Genomic DNA, 26,018 nt, shown 5'->3' on the forward strand with positions numbered 1-26,018 from the left:
ATAATATTCATGGTAGTTAAACATAACAGAACAAAAAACAACAGCTGTTTAACTGAAAGATGAATAGATGCAAGATGCCCAACTCTGCACCACTTAACACAGAAAATCTTATATGCACAAATTTCATTGAGACCTATGAACAGACATTCAGTAGTTCTGTAAAGAAAAACAGATCTGAAGCAGCATCTTAAAAAGTGTCAATGAGCACATAAAAGAGAACTTACGAAACACAGAAGACAGACAAACTCTCAAGGAGATTCATTAAAAGTTTCTGCAAGATGGAGATTTATTGTCCATTTACAAAGAATAAATGATAATTACAAAACAAATATCATAATTAAACATAAAAGCTCTGGAATTTTACAAATATATTCATTTCTTGTGGTTGAAATGCATTGTTAAAAACAATAGTGCTAGTTGACAGGACCTCTACAAAGGTGCAGTGTAACTTCCTGCTATTACAAGGGGACATGGCTGAACAGGTAAGATACAGATTCACCGTTGTGTGTTCTTCGAATTGCCTCAGCCAGGATCATGGAAATGTCAATAAACTGAAAGAAAAAAAAAAAATCAAGGAGGTAATTTTTAAAGGATGCCAACAAAAACAAACTATGCAGTTTAGAAACACACAACCTGTATGCAAACATTCAATTTACCATTCTGCTCTTACCTCTTCTAGGAAGTAAAATAACATCAAAGCATTAGGTAATTAACCTGTGTATGAGAATAGGACTAATATAAAGAACAAACTCAAAAATTAAGTAAGAAAACACTGATTTCTGCACAGGCATACTGATGAAGATTTGACAACAGGCCCTGAAAAGAAACTGTTTCAGCCATCAGATGGCAGTGTCCACCTCACACAAGTTCAGTTTAACGGAAGTATACCTTTTGAATGCTTGCCTAGTTTCAGTTAAGTACAAAATATATTGAGTAAAAAAAAAAAAAAAAACTTTTAACATTAAAAAAGCATTATTTTATACTTTTCTCTTCTCTGCACTAAGGAAAAAGACACATGCCTTTACAGAACAATCTCACATAGAAGTTGCTGAGATAAGTCAGCTTCACTTTTTCAGTTTGCTTTTGAAAGCAAATATATATATGTTATTGTTATCTTGGCCATTTTCATTAGTGTATTTTCAAACAAAATGAAGAAGCTTAAAGTTTCTATAGCATCCACAATAACCTGGAGTTCCTATATGCAAATACTGATTGATTAATAATGATAAAAAAGACAGTTTTACATTTGCTACTCTTTCAGTCAGGCAAACTCAATCTGTTGCAGTACCAAATATTTTTATACTCTATTATGCTACCTGAATCCCCTTAAAATGGCTCTTCAGCATGATTTAGCAGATGTTCTGCAAACGATAAAGCTACACAATGTATCTGAGAATATTGTTTTCATCTCAAGGCACAAATTCTAGCATTAGAGAACAGTGAAAAAAAACCAACAGATTTTAAACAAATCACAAAAACACCACAGTACCTGAATTTTTGGGCAGTGTTTCATTTTCTCTTCTTGGGGGATTGTATTAGTTACCACAACAGCCTCAAATGCTGCATTATTAATCCGAGAAATAGCAGGGCCAGAAAAGATGCCATGAGTAAGAATAGCATAAACTTTGGTGGCTCCAGCAGATACCAATCTGTAGAATAGAAATGAAAAAGTACGCTGTGATGCACGTTTAAATAGATGGCTATAGATGATGACAGGTACAAATCTCTGTAAAATACATTTTATACACATATTCCTTCCGAAAGCTACAGGAAGATACAGCTAACTACAAAATAATTTAGAGAACTTGATTTTTTTCAGGTTGTATGACATCTAAGTCTCACCAAAAATAACTGCTAATTAACTTAAATAATAAAATTCTTATCAGTAGCAGTGATACTAAACAAAAATGCTGCACTTTTGATCACATCAGCAGAAAAACTATGTTGGAAATCAGTTGTATATTCTACCTCAATCAGGCAGAAATGAAGTAGATTAGATAGCAGTGTTCACAACTCTGTTGTGCCTCCATTATTGTAAACCTTTATTTTCATTTGCAATTCAAACAATTCTATTTGGACAAAGCTACTGAGGAAGAAAAATATTTAATGATTAAAAGCCTAGCTTACTGCAAGGTTGTGGGATGAAATGCTGCTGATCTAAACACACAGTGAAATGATGCAGCACAGGAGAGAAAACCTGTACCAATCAAAGAACTAAAACAACTTGTGCATGAGTCAGAGTATCTTAATTTGGCTTTGATTGGCCTCTTTGCCTCCAGAGGCTCACAGCTATGCAAGACTGCAAATGCAGCTAGGACAGATGGAGGACCTCAACAGTTGATATGTTATCAGATCATAGCATGAAAAGAGTAAGATGGTAAAAAAAGACAAGAACACAGAAACATCATTTCATTTTGAACAATTCACCAGCATCAAAGGATGCTGATCATTCTACAGGGATGATGCACTACAATAAGGTGAGTGTGTACTAAGAAGGTAACTTAAGCAAGTTGATGTGCTATATCTGGAAATAAATTTCTTAGTTCATCTGCTGGATATGTATCTAGGTTGCTGAGATGCAAAGAGGCCTGAAGTATTTTGGTGAACGAGTCTGATTAATCACAAAGCGCATCTCACCTGGATTTGTCAAATAATGAAAAGCACTACTTCATGACAAGAACATGATATAAGGCCATATCACACAATCAAAAGCATCTTTCTAGTGAACGGTGCAGATACATTGAAGGTTTCTCAGTTTTAGAATTTCCTCTATAAAAATCTATTATAGGTAAATAAGGAAGCACTACTTTTATAACAAAATAAATAAAGGCCTCCTTTTTGATAAGGCTCAACTGTCAAAAATAATTGGCTAGGAAATTCATGATTTTGATCTGTGAAGTGGGCAGCCTACAAGCATGCTTTTAGGTCTGATGAAGATTAGTGTGAGGATAGCAAACAACTGCACAACATCTATTTGCAAAATTCCATCAAATTGTCATCAAAGTGAAAAAGAAACAGAATACTACATGAATGCTTTCCATGAGTTTTTGAAATCCTGATCATCTAGAAACAAACAGCAAGCCTGCAACTAAAGACTGTGATCTTGTGGGATGATCTTCACTTCAAACCGCTAACAGCAACATCTAGCTCACTTAAGCTTCACCCTATTACTTTAACATAACATGAAAGACACAGTCAGGAAGTACCACATGGACCTATTTTGGATGTAAGACTATTCTTTACGTTCACAGTGCATATAAGTATATTGGACAGGAATTTAAATTCAAAATGCTCTTAACTGGGACTCTTATAGATGCTTTATAAAGGATTACATCCAAGAGTAGCAACACTACAGTAAATGTTCAGCAGCAACAATTTAAAACATTCCCATGTTTTCTTTCTCAGCAGCTCCTTCCCTCTTCCAATGTGCACTATGTATAATCATATGGGGGTGGGTTTTGTTATAAACCATATCAAAACACAAGATCTTTGGATCAAAGATTAAAAACCTCAAACCTCTGATTGCAGCCTCCCAAACCAAAGCTGGCAGCATGCGTTGGGATATGAGCAGAAATGCAGGAGCACTTCACTCTAGCATTGCCTACCTGTTAATGCCTAACATTTGTTTTTAGTGTTAATTTCAGTCGACTTTTCCAATTTACCAAGAGAGATTTGAAACTAGAATTCCTGTCATACATTTTGAGTTGTAAAGTTACAGCAATAGGAAAAAATAATAATTTCATGACTAAGCAAATTAAAAAAAAAAAAAGGTTACAGACAGTACCAAAGTTCAGTGTAGACAATAATGCTGACTTCTGTAGCAAAAAAGAACTTACTAGTACCATGGGATGTACCAGCATAAAGCCAGCCTGAAAATCTTAAAGTAATCCTTCCTACTTAGCATTGCTAGGGACTGATTTTAGATAGGAGGTCTACTTGCACATGATACATTTCAAGAATTGGACTCTTTTAGGAATTGAAAAGAATGTCTTAGGGCATCAGCAACAGAGCAGAGGTCTAGAAACCATGTGGAAAGACTGAAGAAATGGGAGTTATTTAGTTGAAAACAATCTTCAACTACCTTCTAGACAAAAGATGAAAAAAAACATTCTCATCTCCCACGATGAAAAGGATAAGCAGTTTTATATTGAAGATATACATTAAAGATTAATATTAAACCTGCAGTGAACACTGGGAGAAAATACTTTCTAATATTAAAGCTAGTAAAGACTCCATGATGAGTTTTTAAGTAAAGAATGATTTTCTGACATTTCTCTCTCAGTACTGAAAAAAAATTAAAAAATTAATAGATGGCCCAAGTCCCTGGCTGAAGGGATATATGACATTTCCTTTATTCTGTCCTTTTTCTAAATCTAGATTATATATTTCTGTAAATCTTATCTCAATTCCATGTTCTAAGGAAGGCCACAGCTTGTTCACAGGATGGTAAGTCAAGAATCAGTGACCTCACTCCACAGAGGTCAGGTGGAGTTATAGGAATGCAACATCTCTGTTCATATGCCGTTCTGCAGGTTACGGCACAATGAGGCATCAGGCCAGTTCACCATAATACTTACTTATCTGCTGCGTGACATATTGTGCCACACGTGTCAGCCATATCATCAACAAGAATTGCTACTCTGTCTTTCACATCACCAACCAAGACCATTCTGTCCACTTCATTTGCCTTCTTTCTTTCCTTGTGAATGAGAGCAAATTCCACATTCAGTCTGTCAGCAATTGAAGTAACCCTAGGTGACAGGAAGAAATACAACACATTTAGAAAACTATTTTAAAAGAAAGAAAAGCTAAATACATAAGGACGGCTATGAAAACATAGTTTGCAAGTTCCCTTGCTTTTAAGTTAATGTGGCACAAACTTTAAATAATGAGACAGGTTAGAAACGACCTTAATTCATTGTTAATAAGTACAACCAGAACATCTTAAGCTATACACCAGAAAAATATTTTCTAAGTTGCCTTTGGTTATCTGGCATTAAACATCTGTCTTTGATATTTCAGCTATTCACAAGTTTTTATTAAGCTCCGACAATACATACCCTAAGGTGGCCCTAACTCTAAGCACTTTAGTGTCCTAACTGAAAATACCATTCCTGGAACGTGAAACAAAACCAATGGAAAAACAAAGTTAATAGTGATTAATAATTTTTAGCAGTACTTGACTAGTAATCAAGTAGTTTACTTCATCAGCAATTCTCTTAGCAATACATTGGCTTAACAAAGATCTTTCAAAATTGTTCAGGGTGACCTCTGGTGGCCAAATATCCTATAACAAACAATTTGTTACAGACCTCTGACTGTTTTATTCAAATTTTTTAATATAACAGAGCTGGTAAGTATAACAACACAGAGAAAAAAAACAGGAATAAACAGTACTATGTTTTACTATGCTGGCACAGGCTTGTAGTCCGTCTTTTGTAGACTATTTTTAGAATGCTGTTAACAAGGTTATTAACATGCACATTTAATAGAAAATAGAGTTTTGTTTCTTTACCACTTAAACATGAATAAATTGTTGAAAAGCAGTAACAAATAACTGAATGATAAACAAAAAGCCACATGGTTTGGTAATTTTTTTGTGAACAACACAGAAATTTCATAGCACATCTCACTATCTCAGAGGTGTTGAGATATCAATAGAATTTGCATGCCCTACTGCAGTCACAAAATTTAATAAACTGGAAAAACTGCAAGTAAATAGTAAGAAATAAAAAAGAAAGATGCTTTAAAGGAATGCATGAACATATTTCTTTAATACTTCCAGATTTAAATTTTAAGACAAACTTTCCTCGCATTCTAATCAGTTTTCACTAACTCAAGCATTATTTTGAAGGTCTGCATGTTTTGAATAGAAAAGCCAAACCATCACCTTTACATTTCACTAAAAGAAGTGAAGGAGAATCTGAATTTACTGAGATCAACATCTTCCCCTACTTCAGCAGGGACTGGAGTTGGTTGCATTACAATAGAAAGATATCAAAAGTAAACTCTTCATCATCAACTCAAAAATATACAAATATTTTCTAGGGGGAAAAAATGCTGTCTTCAAAGACTGTATTTTGTAATAAGTAAAAATACATATTTTTTTATACATATGAATTATATTTTTGTGACAACAACAATATTCAGATGGCAACAAAGAAATTTAATTGACTGAGTCATCTATATGTTAGACTATTTTCTATAGTTTACATTCTTCACATCTTTAACTTGAGTAATCCAAAGAGGAATATCTCCCTAGTTCTACTCAGTCTTATTTCCCTATTAATTATTAGAACATGAACATTCACAACAGATCGAAGGACTTCAAGCAAAATCATATCATGGTAGTCTTTCACTGTTTTCTCTAAATTACTTTCCAAGCACTGAAATCACTTTGGGCTTACAGGATTCTTATTTGTCTTTGTTCCCATTCAGCTTCTAGCAGCAGCATGACCAATAACTTGAAAATAAGCATTTTGCCTCAACAGCATGTTTTACCACCTTACAGGTGGCATGCTTCTGAGCTTTTGCATTAGTTTTTACTCAATAGATAACAGATAGAAGTCTTGCTAAAAGATAGCCTTATAAGCTGTAAATGAAGAAATGCTCTGATGAACTAACTTTTCTATTTTCATCTTTTGCTACCCAAAACAAAAGTTCATTCCTTTTTTTACAATATTCACAGTACGCAACTTGGGGTCAGTAGGTTTACATCCTGAATGCAATAACGTAAAGAAAAAAGAAAAGTGACTTGATGTGACTTAAGCAAACTCTTACCTAAATGCCAGCAGGTACAGAGGGGATAGGCCATATGCTTAACAGAGAAGGGAAACTTAGGCAATTCCAGAATGAAGCAGGAATAGGTGCATTAACTGGACTAAAGAAGCAAGCAGCAGGAAAACTCTCTTCCCTCCCACAGAGGGACTCAGGTAATGAGGCCATATCCAGGGAGAGAGAAAAAGATTTTCTTTAGAGCACAGAAAGCTCCTGGATGTTTTCAAGCATGAACAACATTGGAAGAACTAGTTATTCTGTTTTTACAATGCAGCTAAATTCACCCGTGATGCACGGTGTGTATTGCACAGGTCACACAGCAAAAAAGATGACAAGACCACCTAGTTCATTAATCACAAACTACATGGAATGCTAATAGTATTAGTCTTGTATAGTACCTTTTTGCACCACCTGCATCAGGTGAAACTATGATACAGTTTTTCCACTCCAAAATGTTTTCTTTAATCCACTGCAGCACTGCAGGTTCTGCATACAAGTTATCTACTGGAATGTCAAAGAAACCCTAGTTCAAAAGAGAAAAACAGTTTCGTGAATACACATTTATGCCTTACCTGGGATGAAGATAAACAGAAAGAATCAATCCTTTGCCTTTCATGTATGGTAGGGCTTTAGCTAGCATTTTACACTGGCCTAATTCTGCCCTCTGAAATTTCTACCCAATTCAGTGGAAGTTTCACAAATATTAAGGTTTCTAAAAATCTCACCTAAGAGCAGCAAAATGAAGAACAATTGTTCTCAAATTATAGTAAATCAAAAAAGAAGACCACCTTCAGGCACCTATATAAACTCATGCATGTGAAAAGCTCTCAAAAAAAATCAGTGAGGAATATTTAACTTTCATAAATTTCAACTGCTTGACATGAACAGTAGTATTTCAATATGTGGAAGATTCAAGTTAGCAGTACTTGAGCAGCAGAAAAAAAGGAACACTTCTTTTTGTGCAGCTTTTAACATCAAATCCCTGTTGTACCATAAATGAAACTGCTTTTTATTTGCATGACAGCCATCTAACCTAATTGAAGTTCTTATTAAACAGAATGCCAGAAGGGGAAAAAAAGGTATCTTGAAAAGTTTTACATATAAGAATGACAAACAATGTCTGCTCTGCATCTGAGACAGCACAATTGTGATTTACTGGTTCAGCAGTAAAGTCAGCTACGGGTTTCCAGCCTCCATCTCCACTTCTCTTAAGTGAATATTGTCCCCTTTGCTGAATCAACAAAACTCTATATAGGGAACTACGATAATAAGATCAATGCAAGATTAAGAGAGCTTCTCCCAGAACAGTACATTGTATGTTCTGGGAGCTTTTATACTAGACTTGGAAAGTTCCACTGAAGAGACTGATGTATGGGCATCCATGCTACCTGCAAAATCACTCCATAAGATCTGGTCTCTTGCAAAAGGCAGATTTAATTAGAAACAGATACTGAGATGATCAAAACTTCCTCTGAACCCTGAGAACTGCACTTCTGAACAAAGCAAAAACAATGAGAAAAAAACAGAAGTAATATTAGCCTTTCCTCTTAATTCAGTAGAGCCCCTAGACACATTTGGAAAGAACTTATGGTTACCTGGATCTGAGAAGCATGCAGGTCCATAGTGATGATGTGGTCAGCCCCTGCAACTGACAGCATGTTGGCAACAAGTTTTGCAGAGATTGGAGCACGACTCTGAGAAATAAAGAACAATTTTTAAAAAGATACAGGAAATCAGGTAATTAGCAACTTTATTTTCCTTTAGCATAGTTAGAATCTCGGTACGAAGAGCTCCAAACCCAGCCAAACTAGCTTGTCAATACCTAATCTAGCCACTAGGGCTTTGAAAATCAGCAAAAATTTTAGGAGCTCTAAATCAGTTTGCACAGTCTGCCTAATAATGCCTTGTATTAATTTGACCAACAAACAGATAAAATTGGGGACATAATTTTCCAGCTCCTCTATTTCAAACTTCAACTAGCTTTACCACAGCACAGAAACAGGCAGACAATCTCCAATTCTCTAAGCCACTGTCCATATGTCAACATCCAACTCTTAGGCAACTATTGTGTTTAAAAAAAAAAAAAAATATATATATATATATATATATATATATATATATATATTTAGATCACCAAATATGAAGAATGAAAGCACAGGGAACACAACTTTTGAAAATAAAACATAACAAAAAAACTGCTTTACAACAAAGTTAATATCAATGATTTCTTCATGATACAGTAAATTCTGTAACAGATCCATGTAGGCAGAAGCAGAAGGCCCCAGTCTATTTTTTTATTCTTTTTTTTACTAATTTGGGCTTAATTATTGGATGCAATTAGGAATCTAAAACTACCAAAAGGGGTGGAGTAATGAAGGAAAAAAAAAGGCAGGTGAGGGGAGGGCGGGTGGAAAGAGCAAAAAAATCTAATCAGTAAAGTTAATGCTAATGTTAAGAGCTTTTTTAAGTTGACAAGGATGCAGAAAAAACAGTAACAAAGAAAATATGGAAAATCATGACTGGAAGATACCTTTTTCCTTTTTTTTTTTTTTTGTCAACTCCAAAGTTCTTTCAGACTTTTTAGCTCTGAAAAAAAGCTATATTGACATAAAGAACTCTGTCAGGAATGGAAATATTAAGCAAAACCTCCTGTTTTCTTTGTACCAATCTTTAAACATGGGTAGTAGCTAGCACTAACTTTGTTAGAATGAAAACAGAAATGTAATTCAGAGGTGTCACCTGTCAGGCTGTTTTTTGCTGGCAAGGTACTCTCTCCTGCTACATTTCTTTAACAAAGAAATCAGACTCATTTAGCCTCAAGGGGCTAGTATTTTCCTCAAAACTTCTGTTAATTTAGGTGGAAACTCAACACTTGCCTGTTTTAACCTGTGGATTGACAATACACTTCCAGAAAAGAAACCAAGACACGACATTATTTCTTATGGCTTGGGTAAGTTTGTCATCACCATTACTAAAATATTTCATTTAGAAAACCACTTTACTCTACTGTGTTGTACAAAAACATTGTCCCCACTAAGTTAGTCTAAGATACAGTGAAGATATGTATAGCAGATAGTACTTCCCTCAGTCCCTGCAATTAAGATGCATATAGCTTCCATAAGAGTTTGCAATCACTAGAGCTTTAAAGAGGATGACTTTCCACTTACTGAGGACTATGCTTCTCCTCACTTAAGTTCAGTTCTGTAAGGATTCTGTTAGGACCACATTAGCCAAAACTTTTTTGTTATTTTTTACCATTAATAGCCAAGTTTTGGTTCATGCCATTCGAGTTCCTGATCACTTCAGCTCAAATTTACATTTCTAAGCTGGGCTTCACAATATTCTCAAATCTCAGGCAACATCTATTACAACAAAGGTTTAGTTTCTAACTCTTTTGACTCTACCACCATGTTATCTTATCAGCTCCTAGTTTGGTGCTACAGCTGAGCTGGACTAACATACAATGTTGAAAACAGAAGTTTGCTCCCCTGCTTGTCCCATCCCTTCTTCAATTCCCTCATGCCGCTCACTGGTGTTTGTCTGAACCCACGGCAGCCAGATGAGGAAGCTAAAATCGAAGAGAGGGGGAGAGAAGTTTGCTAGCCAGGACCACCCCTTCTGGTAGAAAAGAGTAACCAGTGCAGCCTAACTGTTCAAGGCAAATTACATTCTTCCCAGAACATGGTTTGCCATTTCCACCCCAACTAGCATACTGAATTTCTCTTGTTTTGTCCATTTCTGTTCAACAAGAATACCAGTTAGCTTTTCTCGTGTATCAATACCACTAGTATCACCATCACAAAACAAAACAACAAAAATTCCTGCATCAAGTACTAATGTATACGTTACCAGTTGGTACTTCTTTCAGCTGCTGGCCTTGCAGGCTGACTTCCCAGAAGGAAGAACTTGAAGGTTTTACCACTAGGAAACTTGTTTTAGTAGGCATGCACATCACAGACTGCCTACGTGTTGGTGGACAGAGTCTTGGAGGGAAAGATAGCCAGACACCAATACCTGTTTCTCAAGAATGGGCTAACAGGAGATTAAGGCAAATGAAGTTTGCGGCTATCTGACAGTTTCCTCTACATAAAATTGTGCATTAAAAGAAAAAGCACACATCGTATGACATGTTCAGAAGGATTTAAGGTTTGATTGCTTACCAAGAAAATATAAAAGTTTTGTGCTACAAATTGATGCTTATTTTGAAGACCAAAATAAGTGTGTTCATGAGAACCTCAGATAACCTGGCCTCATTATTCAGAAACTTGGAGGACAAAGGTAGATGAGAAATGAACATCTTCTTTATATCTTGGAGAGTTTGTGATGCTTGCTTCAGATGGCAGAGGTAAGGACACAAAAAGATTCACTATATTCATTTTTCCATTCTTTGATACAGTTTGAGATTAGTTTCAGAATTATTAGTGTGAAACACAACATTAAGTTATGTACAGAAAATAAATTGTAAAAAAATCACAGAATTTTTAGTTCCTAAGCAAATTCCCCGCTCACTTATAGCAACAGTTATATGAATGATTTCTTCCTTTATGATGTGTTACAAAGTTATTTGCAATTTTGCAAATTACCAGGGACAGAGAAGGAATCCACAAAGGTAATAAAAACAACCTCACAAGAATAACTATGCAGAGGAAAGTAAAAGAAGTCCATTAAGATTACTGTTCTATTGCCTTTAAGCATCTTATTACATTGTCTTGCTCAAAATGCATCACATGCATACTAAACAAAAACAAACAAACAAAAAAAAACAAAATCCAAGAAACCCCCAAGATTTATAACTGGAACTTTCACTTCCAAGAAAGCCAGTTGTGAAGTGTATGGATACTGCACATTCACTAATTTATTACCTAAATTTGTCATTTTTAAAATGGGATAGGCTTTGAAGCTTCAGAAGTCGACAGCCATTATCTTAAATGTCCAGACAAATTTTAACTAGAAGCTAGGAGTCTTCTATTAGCAAATTATTCTAGAGTGTTACTGTCATGGCCCAGGCGAAACACAACTGAAATCGAGAAGTGAAACTGAAAATGTTCCCAGTTATATATAATGTAACCCAGTAAGTTTCACCCTTTAAGGCCATGTTAATGGAAATGCATAGCGTTAGATTTAAAAAAAAAAAAAAAAAAAAAAAGATACCTACCCAACGCTCCACGGCCCCCTTCTACAAATCAAAAAAACAAAGTTACATGAGCTGTAGAACACCAAACTCACCTATACTTCTAACATCTCAAAGGCATCTATCTCTGCAGCATCCTACAGATGTATCTTGCCCGTGGCTTTGAAGGTTAGCATAATTAGAGGATGCCTAAATGCAACCACAGCCAAAACACAGATACACCTGGGCTAATTTTAAATTATCTAGCTTGTGTATCAGTGTTCTAGTTTATGGCAATATTTGATCACGTTTAAATCAATTTATCAATGTTTCTGTGATTCTGGGCAAGCTTTTTTTTCTTTTCTCCACCTCCCCTGTTCATCTTCACCCCCCCCCCCTTTTTTTTTTTTTTTAAAACCTCTGTTTCTTTGTCTGTATATGGAAGAAAACTTGCACAGATCTCTACATTGCCTTGCTGGAATTTTTGCTGATCGCTTTGGTATCTCATTTAAAGCTAGTCCAGGTTTTACGCTAAAATTTCCAAAGTAGATTACATAGGCCTTGCTCAGAATATGGTGTTTTATCACAGGGGCCCTTTCTTTATTTAAATTAAAAAAAAAAAAAAAAAAGAAAGAAATCAAGGATATTTTCAGTGTTCTCAGTGATCATAACTGCAACAGATGCATGAAGAACACAGTGGTATTTCAAACAGCAAGGACTCATTCCATTTAGTCCTTTATGGATTAAAGTCAACAACTTAAATCACAAGCCAGCATCCAGATAGTGACGATTATAAGGCTTCACTTCATACTCAAGCAAGCTACAGCAGTATCTTGGGTCAGAGAGAAGAAAATCTGCTTATAACCATAGTAAGAAAATGACTGGCACCAGTGAACCAACACTTCAGGCAGCACACAAACCTTGTGCACTCAACGTGGGTCAAAGACCAAGTGATGTGATGTAATCCACCAGTGAGAGGAAGGATCACCCGGTCAATAAGCTGCCCAATGTCGACAGCTATATTATAGCTTACTGTGCAACACGGAGGTTAACTACCAAGGTTAATTTCCAAAGATGACAAACATTTTCTCAATTGCAAAACAGAGGTTTAAAAAAAAAAAAAAGAGAGGAAAGAAAGAAAATTGCAGGAGAACACACTAATAAGAGAACTGTCTGCAATAATGCTCAAAACCTCTATTAGTGCCCTACTTTCCTCTGCTACGTATCTTCAGATGGCATTTCAAAAAGACATGTTCCTAAGCAGCATACTGAGCCACTACACTGTAGGGTTTAAGTGTCTCTTGAAAGCCTGCCACATGGATTTCGGGTACCCCAACAAGGAATTACCTAGATGCATGGAAAACCTGGGACATGCTCATCCTTTTCCCACAGCAAAAATTTATATGATGGTCCAGCAGAACCATCCAATATGAATTTGGAAACAAAAACATGCCAAAATGCTTTCCTTCCCTTTCAACCAAGTCTTTTTTCTTTCCCTTCCTAGCTCTTTTGATTAAAAATAAAAATAAAATAAAATAGATCAGCTCTCCTAGTCAAGTGAGAGCATTAATAAGTACAGAAACAGAGCAAAATGAAGTTCCAAAAGATGTATATGAAGAACAGGGAGATATTATTTAACTTTCAAATTCATTTTTTCGAAGCACAACATTAGTATGGGAGAGAGCCTACAGTTAAAGAACAAATTAAAAAAGGTCTTTAGTTAAGTAATTTTCTTCCATTTTATTTTCTTCTTAAAATTTTGCGTTTCCATCACAGGCTGAGAATTACATATTTTGTAATACATGCAATCAATATTTGTTTAACTGGTGCATTGTTTGTCAGTCCTGTTACATTTTATATAGATGAATGAAAATAGCACCACAAAGATTTCAAGATTTTGCTAAACGCCCGAAGTGAAAAGGAAGAAGCAGACCATCTATAGGAAGTATCAGAGAGGGGAAATTTTCCAGAAAAGACAAGCATTGCAGTCCAATTTTAAAAGCTAAATTCACATTTATTCTTGTTAGTTCCTTTCAAGTTAGTTTTGATGAAAATAGCATTTATATAACATTAGGTTTTCTTGTATATATAGTGTAAAGAAACAAAAAAACTACCTTTTAAAAAAAAAAATCAAACTCACTGGTCAGACTTTGTCATTGTCTTATCAGCTTTTGTTGAACTGGTATACTATTCATCAGTTACTGCATACCAAATTCAGGGGCAGACACTAAAATCAGAAAAGTGTTTTGGGATTTCTATACAGTTTTTGGTCTGCATAATTTAATATTCCAAGTTATTCCACATATGTAAACTTTTTTTTTTTTTTTTAGATCTGCTTTACAGCATACAATAGTCTTTTCATTCATCACTCTTACAAATTGCAGATCTAATCAGTTCCTTTCATTTGGCTACACACAGGGTAAAACCCACCTGCACAGTGGTTACAGCACTTCAAATTTAGGATTTAATTCTATGCAATTGCACTAATTAAAATGTTTAGAAGGGCATACTCTCTTCATATACAGAGAATAAAAAGGCTAGAAAAAGCAGGAAAAACAGTCCCATAAGGTGAGGTTTGTTAGCAGAATACTCTGCAAAATACCACACACATAGGATGTACTTAAATTTTCAAACTGAAAACAAATCAATTATCAAAGCATAAGCAAAAAGTCATGTATTGTCTCAATTCATTCACTTGTAGATGATATAATTTAACATTTTAGCATAAAAATAGGGGGAAACAAATCTTACAAATCTCTTCAATGTTTATGAAAATATGCTTCATCCCAAAAAGTTTCAAGGGAAAAAGCTGAGAAAAGACTTCAGAAATTACACAGTTCTTACCTACCTTGTCTTTCTTATCTTGCCTGGCATATGGAAAACACGGAATTACTGCAGTCACTCTGGAGGATGATGCAATCTTGCAAGCATTGATCATGATGAGCAGTTCCATTAAGTTGTCATTTATTTCTCCACAGCCACTCTGGATAATATACACATCTTCTCCTCTCACACTTTCACCAATCTCTACACTGAAAGAGCAGGAGATGGCCACTTAATCACTAGAATTACAGGAAGAACATTATTAAAGAACAAACAAAATATTTTTGTTTTAACAAACTTTCATAGGTTTATAAAAAAATAAAAATTAAATGGGTAAACAAAGTTTTCGACAACTGTACCCTTGATACAGTCTATTTCAATACAAGCCACTCTAAAATTTGCTTCAACTTAAATAGAGCCTTTGTAAGGTCAGCACAAACCACCATGTAATTATGGCTGTAGCACAGATGCAGCACACGTTATTAATATTGCTTTTTTTGTTTGGTTTAGTTTGTAGATTGTGTCCTTGTGTGTAGATTGTGTCCATCTCCTAAGGAGATGGTCATTTAAAGAATAAACTAGATAAGTACAGAAAGAGAACCAACTTTATAGTATTTTTATTCAATACTACCTGCATCAAAATACTTCTGTTAAAAGTGCCATTATTTTCTATGATAATTAAGACATTAATAAATTCAAGAAAATACTGCATTTTAGAAGACAAAGGTATCACCACCACCTCCAGCCCCCCCCCCCCCCCCAAAAAAAAAAAACAAACAAACAAAAAACACAACAGAATTTTGGTTAAAATTCACACCATGATATCTAAGCAATGTAGTTTAAAAAAAAAAAAAAAAGATAACGGGCCTGTTCATCAACAGCTTCCCATGACTCAAAATTTGTCATGTTGTGCCAGTTGCTCTATTTGTTCTAATTGAGCTTACGTACTTACGATGGCATCTAAGTTATTTTATTCTTCCACAGATTTCAAGGCAAATTTTGGCACTGATCACTGTTCATACCACAGAATTCAAGAGTTAAATACAGCTTGAAAACAAACAGGAAAACTCAAACAGAACAGTTGAATATTGATTCTCTGTCGATTCTAGACCCATTCCAGAGAAATCTGCTGTTGAACCATTCTCAGTATACAGAAAATATACAAAAGCAATTTTCCTACATAAGGCAATCAGACCTTTTCAACCCATGCTGTATTAAATTAGTCTAAATGATTAAAGGCTAAAGTATCTTGGACCCTTATTTAAAAGGTTTCCTCTTTACCCAAGACACAAATAAGCAAAAAGATCTAACTAGAAACCATCCAAATGGCTCAGATGTGGGTAAAATATTTTCTGATGGGTCCTTCAACAGTGAGGCTTGTTCTAGTCAAGCGTAGTCCAAACAGCTTTAGTTTATCAACTTCCATGGTGCTATGCAAGACTGATTAGCTTTTTGTAGCTGCAGAACACAGAAAGGAATTTACTGCTTAAAAACATCTTAATGATATGCAAACATTTGATTTATTACCATCATGATAGTTGAGTGCTGTCTGACTAGTTACATTCTGAAAACTGCCACAAAATACCTGTCAGAGAAAGAATGCTTGTCCCTTTGAAGGTGTGCAAACTAGAACAAAATTAAATTACAGAGAACAGAATGCACTGATTTAACAAGCAGCCATTATTTGGTTTCTCCCTCATTGAGCAATGTGCAGTTCCATGCTGAGCACTGAACGACTGAATCTTGTGGAAGATACATATGTGATCACGCAATTAAAGAAAATACTGTAAACCAGATGCACAAGGCAATAGACAAGCAACCTTCCTTCACACCAGTGTGACCCGAGTGCTTCATTTTGCAACCTTATTAACTCTAAATTTAATTTCTGGCCCATCACTTTCTCCTGGCTACTTGAGCCTGCCCTATTATTCATGCCCATACATGAGCCTGCCCTTTCGGTTGCATTCTGACTCCTCCTTGTATTAGTAGCAGCTCTCTCTTTGTTTAATTCATTTCCCCCTCCAGTTATTATTTGGCTTCCTTGTCTCTCGTCCTAATGTTCAGTCTCAGCCTCACTACCCTAACACATCTCTTTCACCTCCCTGCTTTTCCATGATCAGATTAATTCTCCCCCTCTTCTACTCAGTTTTTATTCAAATCAACGTACTTCCATTTTTACATTACCTATATACCATCAGAAAGACCACCAAGATCACAGAAGAGAGAATCAGTGTCTCCATGCTTTCAGCTCCCCTATTCCATTCCCAGAACAAGTTACAGAAAGATCCTTTCTTCGTTTTTCTCCTTAATTAAGTAAGTTTTTGAATGGTTCAGTAAGTTCCTGCTGGTTTTTAACTAACATCAGGATTTCTTATTGCCAAATTAAAACAGAACATCTAGTAAACACCAGGACCTCTGGGGGAACGGAGGTAGTCAAGGACAGTGTCATCTTCCGATAGCTCATTGGTAATCCAGCAAATCTTTTTGAGTCTTTCATCAAGGCGGAAAGACACAATTTTGTGGTTATACAACTGTTAATTCCCTGTCCAATTATTAGTCAAAGCAATAGGGCTATTCGAAGAAAAGGGTTTAAAAATAAATCTGTCAAATTCTAAATATTTTTCAAACTTGTTTTTTGGTCAATTCCAAGTAAAGCATCAACCCATTAGGTTACATATGCAGCCTTACTCACCATTGTTGATTCATGGTTATTATCATGAGGACTCTAAAAAATGATAATCAACACTTGACTCAGCACTTGCACAAAACTGCTTAATGGCAAGTGCTGTCATACCAAACCTTTGGAATAAGTCCAAAGATGACCACCAGCATATGCAAAAGCTCTACGGCAGCTCTTTCAACCCAAGACTGTGAAGTTACATTTCTGTTCTTGACATTAGCATAGGAATCATTACAAAGGAGAAGAAAGTCAAAAGAGACAAAGAAAGTACTGCCAGTTTTCACTGGAGAATATTATTGCAGTGACAAAGTAGGGTAGTGGAAGATTTTAGTCCTTGGCAAAAAAAAAAAAAAAAAAAAAAAAGAAACCAGTGATTTTATAGACACATTATGTAGTAGGAACAAGATTTGCTGAATGACAAAAAATAGGATTTTAATGTTCATCATATACACAAAGAACACTGAATTATAACACTCTGGATTGTTTTGCTCCTTTAAAACAGTCATTTCTAAGCACCCCACTAAGAAATAACAAGTTTCAGAAGGTCAGGGAATATACTTTGAGATAAATACAGATCTGGTTGATAGAGCAGACCTGAAGTGGTGCTGCTTCCAGCACCATTAACCACTATCTTTTCTATGCCCTTGGGCCAGCAATAACTTTTTCATCCTGTAAACAACTTAGAAGACAAAACTGCTGCTAATTCCTCTCTTGGTGCACTTCAGAATTTTTTGTTTATGCTTCTCAGGCCAGAATGGCTTACTTATTCAGCACACAGAAATACGAACATATATCCATGTAGAAATATATTTTCTCATGGACACAGGACGTATTTGCAAATTAAAATAAATCAAGTTTAAATTAATACTTGTATAGCATTTGATAGTAACCTAATTAAAGGGGCCAGAGAATAACAATGTAATTATTGCACGAATCTTCTCCCAATCAGCTAGAGATGACTGCACCACAGATTAGTATCTCTCACTTTCTACCTTCTCTAAGTTGGATATTGTGTAGACTTATCCAACCAGACCAGACACACTGCTGCTTATCTGTACTTTTAAATTTTTAAACACATTCAGATGTAAACAGGCAAACAGTAAGATGCTACAGAGTACCAAATATCTGAAGTACTGCATCTCAAATATCTATTAAAGAACACTAAGCTAGCAGCAGGCAAACTACTTCATTCCAGTTATCATATTAACATCACTACTAAATTCCATTTAGGCTATCTATACCATGACCTAATTAACAGTCAATAAACTTGGGGCTGTTGTTTAAACAATTTTCGATAGTGAGGACATAGAGGAAGGACACAAGAACAAGCTATTGCCTCAAGATTACAAGCTTTGTTTGTTTTATGCAATTAAATCAAATTCAGCTATTTGGTAACAGTTTAAATAAACTTCTCATTCAAGAAGAGTCAACAGAACCTGCACATTAAAAGCCCTGAAAACACCTAATTGCATTTTAAAGAAAAAATGATACAAATTAATAGCCCACAAAATTAATTAACTTTTTGACCCAGTTGCTTGGAATCCACAAGCACAAGCTGCTAGCCAGAGAGGATGCACGTAAGACAGGACATAACGGAAAACAGGTTTGAGTGTTGATATCTGCTTTCACCTTGCACAGACTGATTCCAGAGTCCAATTTACTAGGTAGAAACTTAGACTAATTACTGTAAGTCAAGGATAAAACTCAAGAACCACTTATATTACAAACACATTTATATGGCTGAAACATTCATAAAGCAAAATTCAAAACTCAGGTAACAGCAGGCTGAGCCCCTTATGATACTAAATTTATCGTACACTCCCAACAGAACTAATAGCAATAGGAAATTTAAATTTGTATATCTTAACTTAGAAAAAAAGCTGCAGGGAAGCATGGAAATTAGCATGCAAAGCCATACTAAAATGGCAAATAATTCAAGACGATGGCTAGGATCCAGTTCAAGCTTAACTTAGAAAAAAAGCTGCAGGGAAGCATGAAAATAAGCATGCAAAGCCATACTAAAATGGCAAATAATTCAAGACGATGGCTAGGATCCAGTTCAAGTCATGCAACTGAAGGGCGCCATGTACCCTACAAAAAATTATAACAGATAAAATTCTAGCAAAACTTATAGGAAGTAATATTTGTCAAGGACTTTAGTGCTGATAAAGTAGCTCTGTACTTTAGGCATCTTTAATACCCATAGAAGCCGCCAAAATTTAAGGTCTAGAGTCCTCATACAGAGTGCAAGAAGAATCAATAACTCAGAAGCGATCCAAAAATTGCACATGCTGAATTTGCAAATCGTCAAAAAGCAGCCAATGGAAAGTACTTAGCAGAGGGGTGTGTTTGAACTCTTACCTTTGGGAACAAATTTGCAGAGTAGTCTTTAACGCAAGACCGCCAACTTACTGGGCAAATATTTTAACTGCCATGATGTTATATAAAAAAGTGGGTACTGGGATTTAAAAAATAAATAAATTTCCTCCACCTAAACCTCAGCTCCTGAAGGGATGTGAAAGATGCTTGATCTATTACTAGAGCTCAGCTGAGCTTAGCAGGGTATGTTATAGAGCACAGCCAAGAGAAGAACTTGAATCCTTAGGTGCTAAGAGCAACTACAGGACTCTGTAGAGCTCCCCAAGGGTGAGCTCAGTTGGGCCAGTTTTGGTACAGGCTACAGTGAGATTTTTCTCCCCCACAGCACACCAGACAAGATCTCATGGAAAATCCTAAATGCTGAAATCCCCTTTGAAATTAGCATTTAAAAATCAAGTTATTTAATCTGCAGATAATGTGAAATTCCACTTGGGGCAGGGGATAGGGATTCCCAGCCTCTTCTCATTTTTGCAGTTTTAGCGCTCACTCCCATCCCCTGTGCTACACACAATAATTTAAAAACCAGAACTCCAAAGCAAACAAACAAAAAAATCTGTGGCATTTTTATTACAAGTTTACTTGTATCCTAGATCTCCTGGAACCCATGTTCTCTCCTCAAGTCTAGGCTTTCTCACTTTGACAGCTCCAAGACCAGTCCCCAGCCAGATTTTGATTTTCAACTGCTCCTTTCCTAACGTTAGGCACGGGCAAGGCAATTTATTTATTTATTTTGAATTTCATGCGTTTGGCATCTATAAGAAGAACACAGTACACAGTAAGGTCAATAAAGTGGAAGCCTCAAACCAGGAGCTCTGAAGCATTTTTAGGCCTTTCATGATTTGGCAATATTAGCAATACAATCAATGGCCATATTCAGTGTATCTTGAGTTCTGTACATAAACACAAAATGTTTCTGGAAACATTTCTTATCCTTTTCATCCACGTTAGTAAAAGCAACTTCTCCAGGCTCACCGTGTTCACTACAGTGGGAGCAGCCAGGAGTGAGGGAACCAGCCAGCTCAGCCACCCTAGGCTGATCATGACAACCCCAGTTGTGAATCACTTGCTAAGTGTTTGGGCCATATGAAGAGAGAGAATTCACATCCCACAATGCCCCAAACCCTACCAACTTCAGCTGATTTAACAGCAGTTTATCACCTGAGTTTGCTTACACCATGACTAGGGGTAATAACCTTCGTCAGTGAGGGTCATGCAGCTCGTGGCCTCTGCAGCAGCAGAAGCCAAAGGAACAAGGGTACAGGAAAAGTACCAACGTCATGTCTTAGATAAGACAACTGCAGAAGAGTTGGAGGACACCAAAGGGGAGGCTGGAGGAAAACACTGCAGTCCAGCATTGAAAATAGATCTCAGTCATTTGAATTGGGCATCTTTGATATGTAGCACTGATATAAAAGTTTCTAGATGTGCTTTTGTTTTTTTTTAATCAATTATTTACTTTATAGAACAAACTGTTTTCATCATACCATTTTGTATGAAATAAAGGCTCATCCTCATAAAAATTCACTGAGGAAGCATCAGCCATTTTCTCCTAACTTCCAAGATTAAAACTGCTATCTCTGAGTAAAGTTTATTTACTTGCAAACAAATGTTTGCAAGTAAATATCAACAACAGAGTTTTATTTATTTTTTGCCTGCCATACAGCAGGCAACGTCTCTGTGCAGCCAACATTTTCCTCTGCAAAATCTGAACTGTATACACTTAAGCAGACGATTCAAAAACATCCCAGACAGTAGCCAAAAGAAGCTGTAGATAGTCAGCCTTCAAATTCACTCTCACCAGCCAGGACTTCAATTCCTCTCTCCTGAACCTGTCAAAAAGGCTTACAGGACTCACTTCAGTCAGTAAGTCTGACTAAAAGAAGTTAGGAAGCTCATGGGAAAGGGTGGAAACAGTAACTTCTTTCCTGGGAGAGATGGGTGTGAGAAGATGCCATCTCTGAATCCAGTTTCCCCGTTTTGAGAATAACAAGCATTTCAAGTACAGAATTAAACTAGTCTTTAGAAAGGCAAACATACCACGTATTGTAAGAAAATATATTTATTTTAGAAGCGATGTACATGCACTGATAATTCTTCCTCATCAGTTGATTCACTAAAAATACCTGCACTGTGAGTTAATTATGTATCAATTATCATCAAGTGCCATCTAGGCATATTTGGAGAAAGCTTTGTGAAAAAATCAGGGTGGGTGTGCATGCATGTATGTGTGCTTCTATAACACATCTGTCAAACACCATGTCATACTGCTGAAGCTGCAACAGCCATGCCTGCTTAAGGACTTCCATTCCTGCCCTCTTCCTCCGGCCTTCCAAACGGTGCTGACAACAGTTGATTGTGTGGACCTAAAGATAAGCTGACCGAGCTCCCACTGCAGCCCTAACACTTTACTGGTAAAGTGAGGGAAGGTGGCGTCACGCAAGTTCCTACCAAGACACTGCGGCCAGCACATGTACTTTACACACAGGCTTTGAACACTAAACAGAGTTATCTTCCAGGACCAGACGTTGAGGAGCTGTCTTTCTGCTTTAGTTAAGGTTGGCTGCTTTGGTGGTCAGCTGAAGGAAGGCATTCACTGGTGGCACTGGTGTGTGTGCGAGCGGCCCTGGTGCCAGCTACTGGAGTCAGGCCGGCGGTGTCGGCCTGCAGGCTGTAGTACCAGCCACCAGATCAAGTGGGTGAGGGTCCTGGTGGCAGTAGTTTGGGGAGACAGAACATAAGGAAAAGTTTATTCACTGAAAGGGCTGTGAAGTATTGCCCAGGGCAGTAGTTGAGTCACCATCCCTGGAGGTCTTCAAAAAAAACGTGTAGATGTGGTGCTTAGTGACATGGAGTAATGGTGGGCCTGGCCATGCTAGGTTGAAGGGTGGACTAGATGATCTTAGAGGTCTTTTCCATCCTGAATGATTCTAGGATTCTGTTTCCATATTGTTTAGATGGAAGAAAGAAAGAAATTGGGGGGGGGGGGGGGGGGGGGGGGGAGTCTGTCAATTTCAGCAGCAGTTTGCCCCACTTCCTCTAGCACAGACATGAGATTTTTCAGTTGCAAACTTGCTAGAATGCTGAATGCCTAAATCACATGAGAACTGAGATATTGCCAGATACCCTAGCCTCATGATAAATTACAAAGAGGAGCATATCCAATTTTAAATTTTCTGGAGTTGAAAACCTACATTTCATTTTCTTGTTAGTAGTGGTCCTGCTCCCTGGCTAACCTCAGGGTATAGATACAGTTCTTCAAGAAACCACTTACACCTGCTAAGGATTGGGATTGAAACCAAAAGCCCATTTGAATTGAAGTATAAAGCAAATTATTTAATAACTCTTCCCTTCCACACTATTCTGCAAACCAAATAAATGCAGTTTTCAACTAAAGTGCTTCCAGTTAGGCCATTTGACAAATATTTAAGCCCATGGCTGCACACGTTTGTCAATATACATGCAATTTACGCTTACTTTTAAGAGACTGTAACAAATAAGAAAACTCAGTTTTAAACAAAAGATGAATCTTCTCTGCAAGTTGCTAACTTAACAGATCTGACAAAGCAAGAGTTTGTTGACCCTCAGGACCCAGCTTATCTATTTGCACAGGGATATGTCCGAGCGCCACTGGCAGGTTTTAAGGTTCTCTGAGTATCTTAACTATTAGGTACGAATATTCTGCAATACTGCAGTATATTTCATAATGCCAGTGAACTTATCCATAAATCTTGAGATGCAACTTTTGCATAATTATTTTTATATAGGAAGAAACATTTTTGCTTATATACACATGAAGAAATTTTGCTATAAAGACAGACAAAAAAAAAAAACAGCCACATGAGAATGACCACTACAGCATAAATATCATATCAACTTTAGCTATAGTTTGGTTTTAAATATACTGTTCATGAATTCTCACATTAGCGTTGCTGAATTTTTTATTAAGACTATCAGTCTGCAAAACTGGAAGGATGACATCCTGAAATAAGTTGCTAAGGATATTAAAAGATTACCCACTTAGAACTTATTATATAGTGGCTACAACTGTAGTTGCTGAAGGGGAAACATCAGCTTCATTTCAGAATCTCAGAAGTATGAAGTTGTACAAAAAATAAACACTTAGATCCTTAAGTGTGAAAACATTTTTTAAGTTCTTGGAAAAAAAGGCAAAACATGTCAGCCCAGAAATGTTGCAACAGAAGCAACCAGAAATAATTACTAGATTAGATACTTCCCTCATATCTATACCACACTACATCCCAACTTGCCTAAGAAAAATAAACTGCCATTACTAGATTAGCCAAACCACTGACAATCTGCAGCCACCACTATCTACTTACTTAATGGCAGGGGGCAATAATGCTCACCAAGAAAAATAAGTGGAATGATAGACTAGAGATTATTCCATCCTGAAGCTGGGAACTTAATTAGCTGCATCAAATTAGATGTGCAAACTTTGCAGGTAAGTTTCTACCTCAGATGAAATCTAAATCCAAGAATCTCTGCTTAAAACACAGCAAACAGCAGAACTAGAGATGAGTGTCTCTGGAGAGCAAGCAAAAAAAATATTAAGACACAAGTTAGCAAGAAAATCATATAACCAAATGCACATTAAGTTTTATCATGCAGAAAAGAGATCAAAGAGCAATAAAGTGATTATGGGGTTGGAAAGACTTGAGATTTAAACCTTCATTTAATCAGGAATGAACAGAAGAGAGTAAGAGTGTGCAAACATTAGGTGGAATGAACAGCAATGGCAGAGGGTTTAAAATGCTGTCTGTGCATGTAAATAGAACAAGAGCAATTAAATTGAGAATACAAAACACACAGACTGAACATAAGAAAAAGCTTTGTGAGTGCAACTTCAGACCATAACATGTTAATCTTCCAAAGAAAGCAATGAAAATGTGCTTGTTTGGGAAATTCAGAACAACAACAGGAAAATAAAATAAATAATCTCAGAGACTAGACAGCTACTTACAGTTGGGAACCTGTTTCAAAATCAGGTAACAGCCTAGTCTCAGACACAGAATCACAGAGGTTGGAAAGGACCTCAGGGCTCACCTGCTCCAACCCTTGCCCAAGCAAGGACACCCAGGGCAGACTGCCCAGGCCAAGGCAGCTTTTGAAGACCCCCACAGCCTCTCTGGGCAGCCTGTGCCAGTGCTCCATCACCCACACAGCACAGAAGTGATCCTGGTGCTCAGAGGGAGCCTCCTGTGGGCCAGTTTGTGCCCAGTGCCTGTTGTCCTGGCACTGGGCACCATTGAGCAGAGCCTCTATCTGTCTTCTTTGCACCCTCCCTTCAAGTATTTATAGACATGGATGAGACCCCCTGAGCCTCCTCTTCTCCAGGCTCAGCAATCCCAGCTCTCAGCCTCTCTTCATAGGAGAGGCGCTCCAGGCCCTTCATCATCTTTGCAGCCCTCTATTGGGCTCCCTCCAGTTATGTCCAGGTCTCTCCTGTACCAGGGAGCCCAGAACTGGACACAGTACTCCAGGTGCAGCCTCACCACTGCTGAGTAGAGGGGGAGGATCACCTCTCTTGACATACTGGTGGTATTTTGCCTAATGCAACTAAGCATACCATTTGCCTTCCTATGGGGGCAAGGGCACGTTGCAGGCTCATGTACAACTTGGTGCCCACTGGGACCCTCTGGTGTGCCCACCACTCCCCCCAGTATGGGCCTAAAGAGTGGTTTCAGCCTTACCACCTCCTGGCAGAAACAAACACCTATCACCTCAAATTAAAAAACATCATTAAAAACAAAGAGATCAGCTAGGTGGATCAGAAAGCCAAGATGACAAACCAGCACAGAAAGGCAATGCCAGGAGGAAAAAAAAAAAAAAAAATTGGCAAACACTGAGGACGTCATACAGGACATTTTGCCTTTTTTTCTACATGTCCAGCTGGAAGCCTGACCTGCCCATGCTTTCGGAAGCAGCCAGGAGGCAACCCCACCAGGACCCGGGGACAGGGACAGGGGTCTCCATACCCGGGGGGGGGGGGGGGGGGGGTACACGTCCCGCAATGCCGCACGCACCTGGTCTCCTGGTTGCTGAACTTCTTGGTGACCACCTTGCCCAGCTCCAGCCCCAGGCGGTCGGCCACCCGCTGGGACAGGTCGTGGTGGGAGCTGCCGCTGAACAGCACGATGTTGGGCATGGCTGGGGGGCAACGGGGGGCGAGAGAGAGCGCAGTGGCCCCGCTCGGGGGCAAATAAGCGGCGGCACCGGACCGCCCCCCCG

General features: G+C 37.4%; 1 protein-coding gene across 3 annotated transcripts; it reads right to left on the bottom strand.

Moving 5' to 3' along the window:
* Positions 1 to 261: 261 nt before the first annotated feature.
* PRPS2 (phosphoribosyl pyrophosphate synthetase 2) lies at positions 262 to 26,018 on the bottom strand. Of its 3 annotated transcripts, none has more exons than XM_040533685.1 (8): positions 25,814 to 26,012; positions 14,736 to 14,919; positions 11,933 to 11,953; positions 8,373 to 8,471; positions 7,176 to 7,300; positions 4,578 to 4,751; positions 1,495 to 1,649; positions 262 to 556 (listed from the first exon to the last, which is right to left on the bottom strand). In XM_040533685.1, the coding sequence occupies exons 1-8, from the start codon at positions 25,933 to 25,935 to the stop codon at positions 459 to 461; spliced, it is 978 nt and encodes a 325-aa protein (XP_040389619.1). In that variant the 5' UTR covers positions 25,936 to 26,012; the 3' UTR covers positions 262 to 458. The 3 variants fall into 3 exon arrangements, with proteins under 3 accessions (XP_040389619.1, XP_040389610.1, XP_040389625.1); XM_040533676.1 differs by having other exon boundaries at positions 262 to 551; positions 1,490 to 1,649; positions 25,814 to 26,010; XM_040533691.1 differs by lacking the exon at positions 11,933 to 11,953 and having other exon boundaries at positions 262 to 551; positions 1,490 to 1,649; positions 25,814 to 26,018.

This window comes from Cygnus olor, chromosome 1 (assembly GCF_009769625.2).
Source record: "Cygnus olor isolate bCygOlo1 chromosome 1, bCygOlo1.pri.v2, whole genome shotgun sequence".
Lineage (NCBI taxonomy): Eukaryota > Metazoa > Chordata > Aves > Anseriformes > Anatidae > Cygnus > Cygnus olor.